Here is a 5,569-nt window from a genome sequence, read left to right as displayed (position 1 = left end):
GCGCATTCTCATACGGGTCGGCTGTTTATTCGAGAATAATGTAGGCTTCATCATATTCACCCTGTCAACATGAAATCATGAACTTTACAGCGACTGTGCGTCCCCTTTAAATGGCATGGCAGGTCGGCCAACACACACAGGTATCACACTGGCCAGGGCGTGGCCCCGTATACGAGAAGGCGTTTACGCATGCGTGAGCGAGAAAGTGCGTTTTAGGATGATTACTGGGGGCGAGCGAGCGAAAGAGATTATGTGGGCTGTACACAACTGTTGTTTTAATCCGCAGAGCGAAGAGATTTAGCAAAAAAAACCACGGGTTTCTCCCCTCTAGCAGCCATATTGTATGGACATTTGGTGGAAAAAGCAGAAGGAAAAAAACACTTTCAAGAAGAACCTTGCCAAGACTTTGAGATAGTTGATTTTCAACTCACTGGTGGTGGGATTCCGTTCAATAGCCAGCAGTCCAGCTGGTTGACGAATTTCACAGATTGGGGATCGTATTTAAAAAAAAATTTATAGATCACTATATTTACTTTTAGATTGTTTTATTAACAGTCGGCAAGATGAAGGACCGATTGGAACAACTCAAAGCTGTAAGTGGGGTCTGGGATGTGTTACACAGAGGCACCTTTCACAGAGCTAGACAGATGTTATTACCTCCTGTGCAGCATGCAAATTACAAATGGTCTATGCAAAAAAACGAGTGTCTATAATTCGACACAACTATGTTTTACCTCATTATTGGTCTCGTTTGGTAGTGTACAAACTAGTCAACATCCTATCCGAAGGCCTGTGGTCGACTGACGCTATTTGATTACAAATTAGTCGCCTTAATTTACAAATCAAGAGATTGCCTAAATGAGAGGCGATGCAAAGATAATAGTTTAAGGTTGTATGAACTTGATCAACTTGGATATGTTTTTGCGGTGTGTCTCTTGGGGACATGTTTGTGTTCTCTGCGGCAGTCAGACAGTGGGGGTTGGGTTTGAGGACAAGGTAACGGGACCACAGGTGTCATACAGTGTGTCCTTGCACGCTCAGGGGATTGGAGAATGTGGAGAAAGGTGCAACTGCATCCCGCAATTCGGGGCGTTCTTGCATGTGGGCACTCTTGTACCTACAGGAACCCCTCTTTATACGTCTATTGGCACATTTTTAAGCTATGACTCCAGTACATAGGCAGGGGCACTACAGAACAGTAGGTGGTAATGCACAATAACGTTGGATGCCAACTGTCCATAAACCCCACAGAAGAAGAGGTGGGGGTGACAATGGTAGCTAGCTATAGGTAGTACACACCAGTAGTGACCTTTGCCCCTGCCTGTCGGACACTATATTCCCGCAGTTCTGTTAACGATGGTGAGGGCAGGTATTTGGCAGGAGGGAGCGAAGGACACTGTGCTAGCTTAGCCAGCTAGTGCTAAGGAGGACTCCGTTACACAGAAGGCGCAATGTGTGGGTGGCACGTGTGCTAGCTAGCGAGCACACAGTGCCGCTAGCACATGGTGTCGTTCTCACCTGCTGTGTACCGGAGTAGCTAGCATTTTTCTCCAGTACACAGCTGGCGGGAGGCTGGGGAGACCGTGTGATAGCTAGCTCGTTAGCACATGGTGTCGCTCCCGCCTGCTGTGCTAGGAGGAGACGGGGGTGAATGGTACAGTGTCCTTAGCCCTGCCTGTTAGTCACTGTTTCCCCACATTTCTGTTAACAATGCTGAGGGCAGGTGTTACAGGCGGACTACAACGCTCGCATCGCAAAATAAATTTAGAAATCTATATTCAATTATTGCACCCACACTGCTCGTGTGCGCCAACGAGCGTCTGCGTTGCCAAGGGCTAACATGGAACCCAAACCGGCTGCACGCCTGCGCCATCGTGCATAATGTATTTTGTTTCCCCACACCAAACGCGATCACGACACAAAGGTTAAAATATCAAAACAAGCTCTGAACCAATTATATTAATTTGGGGACAGGTCGAAAAGCATTGCAGCGCGATCTGCTTCCCAAATAGAACTGACTTCTATTTCAGCCCTTGGCAACGCAGATGCTCGCTGGCGTGCGCAATAATTTAATATATATTTATACATTTATTTTGCGACGCGAGCGGTGTAGTCAGCCTGTAAAATAAAGTAAGTTCTATTTCTGAAGCAGATCGCGCTGCAAGTCCTGCCTTTCCCATCTCCTCATTGGTTTATAGAAGCAGGTACCCACGTGCCATCTCCTTATTGGTTATACCCACGTGGGTGACTGAAAGACGAACGAGGTCAGTGGCGGTAATGCACCTAATTTATGAAAGTTGCCAATCACAATATAAAGTCAAGAGAAGAAAAAGCCTAGGAGGAGAGATGACTAGAAACTAATCGGTTGACCGTTTTATGTGTGGATTAATTGTCGGAGTTGAGGACCTTGTGCATTTCAGGTAAAATAACAACTCAATGTTTATATCCCAGGACAAATTAGCTAGCAACAGCTAGCTAAATAGGACAAATTAGCTAGCAAGTGCAAGCTAGCTAGCTAAATTGTCATAAAGGTTTAATGCTTTTCGACCTGTCCCCAAATTAATGTCATTGGTTCAGAGTTTGTTTTGATATTTTAACCTGCGTGTCGTGATCGCGTTTGGTTTGGGGGTACAAAATAAATGTATGCACTATGGTGCACACGCGCAGCCGGTTTGGGTTCTGTGTTAGGCAGGCAGGAGCGAATGACACCAGCTAGCAAAGAGGACTTGGATACTCAGTGGCACTCAAGCAGGAACCAATGGGATGTTCAAGGGGGGGGATGTGCTGTCAAGTGACCTAGCTGCTTTTAGCAACACAACTATTTACACACTAGTGTTGCTGGGAATTAGCTTGCATAAAAACACAATAGTCCGCTGGAAGCCAGAAGTTAAATCAACTTCAATTTCATCTTACTCTGTCGATTGTCTGTAGGCTTGGTCCTTATGCAGGAGGGCTTTGAGAAGAAAACATCTAATGGAATTAAACAGAATGTCCTAGCGACACTATTTACATACACTAGCACTGCTTTCAATGGTTTTGGGTTGTACAGTGGGAAGCCAGAAATTAAATACAATTCCATTTCAACTTATTGTGCCGGTGGGCAGGACTGTTGGTTATTATGACAAGGGGAATTTGAGACAATATCTAAAGGATCGTATTATTAACAGACTTTCCAAACGTAGGTCTGCCATAAACCCATTTTCTCTCTGCTTACCTCATTCTAAAATAAAAGTCCTGCAAGTGCGCCATATATGGACACAAAAAAATAGTAACTTGTAAGGTAAGCATGTTGGTCTACAACAGACCCATGTTTGGAAAGTCTTTTTAATCATACAATTATAATCATACAATCCTTTAGATATTTAGATATTTCGTTTAAAATTCCCCCCGTTAACTTCTGTTTTCCCACAGACTACCTCAATTAGCCCAACTAACCGGTGCCTGTATATAGCCTCGCTACTGTTATTTTTCACTATCTTTTTACTGTTGTTTTTTATTTATTTACTTATCTATTGTTTACCTAATACCTATTTTTTTTACTTAAAAATCACAATGTTGGTTATGGCGTGCAAGTAAGCATTTCACTAAGGTCTACCTACACCTGTTCTATTCGGCGCACATGACAAACTTTGATTTGATTGGAGAAATCAACGCTAGTATATGTAAATACACCTTTGTTGCTAAAAGCACCTAGGCAGACATGGTTGTAGGCTATTTAATTCCCACATCTATTTATACATCTGTTTCCTGTAATTAAACTGCAGGTGTAACTGGCACCTATACTAATTAAGTCAGTAGCGTAATGCAAGGCCTATGATGGTGAGATTGTTCTACATCGCCGATCTCTTTCCACTATGTCTTTGGTCTGTCTACTCCTCTCTTGGAGTGGACCTACTAGCCTAAAACCTTTTATTGGGTATTTTAAGATATTATCTCTCTTAATAGCTTAGTTTCTAACACTAGAGAACCAGGATGTTCTGTCCTGTTGAAGAATGTAAGGTTCCCCTTTGGGTGAGGCGCTGCTGATCCAATCCAGCCGCGTCAGGATCTGTTACCATGGCCACCCCTTACTGTTGGCCAAATATTTGCCATGTTTAGTTTACCAATGCCTCGGCGCAGCAATTGACAATCTCGCAGGTACAAGGGGTTTCTACTGGGAAGGGAAGTAAAGTCAAAATGGTGTGGCAGTTTGTTTAGGGATGTTTTTTATGGGATGGCTATTTACATAAAACAAGACTGTGGAGGCAGTAGTAGACCTCTGAATGGTTTTCTATCTCTCTCTGCTGTTTTCCTTAATGTTAAATTGGTGGGGCTGTATTGTTGTTCATGCACCATGCATAATCAGACCACCTGACTGGTGCAGTAGACAGAAGAACAGACTACAACAGGAAACCGAGGATAATGTCTCTTGAGAACACCATATTATATTCAGTCTGGTTTCTGTAGTAACTAGCTTGATTTCTCCATAGATTGGCTTTTTTGTTGTTGTACAGCATTCTGTACTGAACTGTGAAGATCAGAGAGGGTTCAGACACGCATCCCTTGGGAACTCGGTGACACTCAAAGTACTAGGCTGTCTCCCATAGTATTGGGGAAATCCATTTGAATTCAATAACTTTTTTGAAAGCATCCCTTTTAACCTAAACAACTTTCCGTACATGTTTGGCCATTGAAGAAGCGGTCAGAAAGTGGACTTTTTGGAACTGAATGCCAAAACATTCAGGAGATAGAGGTATTCAAAGCTCACCCATTTTGCATACCCCAACATACCATGAGACATCTACATCTTCATCACTGGAAAATATAAACTAGAGTTTTTATTTGATAACGTCTTGATTATTTTACATTTCTAAAGATTGACTTTTAAAAATATCTTTAACATCAATTATCTAAAAATGGCCCCATCCTGCCTCGCGTCAACAGTACAGGCAACATGCAATAATTTACAGTTTATATAAGGAAATCAGTCAATTGAAATATTCATTAGGCCCTAATCTATGGATTTCATATGACTGGGAATACAGATATGCATCAGTTGGTCACAGGTACCCTTTTAAAATAAAAAATGTAAGGGTGTGGATCAGAAAACTAGTCAGTATCTGGTGTGACCACCATTTGCCTCATGCAGCGATATCATTCACATAGTTGATCAGGCTGATGATTGTGGAATGTTGTTCCACTCCTCTTCAATGGCTGTGCGAAGTTGCTGGACATTTGGGGGGGAACTGGAACACGCTGTCGTACAAGTCAATCCAGAGCACCCCCAAACAGCTTTAATGGGTGATATGTCTTGAGTATGCAAGCCATGGAAGACCTGGGACATTTTTAAGCTTCCTTGTGACATGGGGCCATGCATGATCATGCTGAAACATGAGGTGATGGTGGCGGATGAATGGCACGACAATGGCCCTCAGGATCTTGCCACGGTATCTCTGTGCATTCAAATTGCCATCTATAAAATTCAATTCTCTTTGTTGTCCGTTGCTTATGCATGCACATACCATAACCCCACTGCCACCATGGGGCACTCTCTTCACAATGTTGATATCAGCCAATCGCTCGCCCACAC

The 5,569-nt window shown here is 43.1% G+C and overlaps 1 protein-coding gene across 4 annotated transcripts in view; it reads left to right on the top strand.

Annotated features, from left to right (window-relative positions):
• Window positions 1–217: 217 nt before the first annotated feature.
• Window positions 218–5,569, top strand: part of LOC139366284 (syntaxin 3b) — a 25,338-nt gene continuing 19,986 nt past the window's right edge. For all 4 annotated transcript variants that reach the window (XM_071103588.1, XM_071103587.1, XM_071103586.1 and 1 more), the window contains exon 1: window positions 218–593. In XM_071103588.1, coding sequence (XP_070959689.1) covers window positions 564–593 — 30 coding nt within the window. In that variant the 5' untranslated portion in view covers window positions 218–563. The remainder of the gene's footprint in view (window positions 594–5,569) is intronic.

The sequence above is a fragment of the Oncorhynchus clarkii genome, chromosome 14 (assembly GCF_045791955.1).
Source record: "Oncorhynchus clarkii lewisi isolate Uvic-CL-2024 chromosome 14, UVic_Ocla_1.0, whole genome shotgun sequence".
NCBI lineage: Eukaryota > Metazoa > Chordata > Actinopteri > Salmoniformes > Salmonidae > Oncorhynchus > Oncorhynchus clarkii.
The sequence above is the reverse complement of the archived record's forward strand: the minus strand, read 5'-3'. Positions and strand labels throughout refer to the sequence as shown.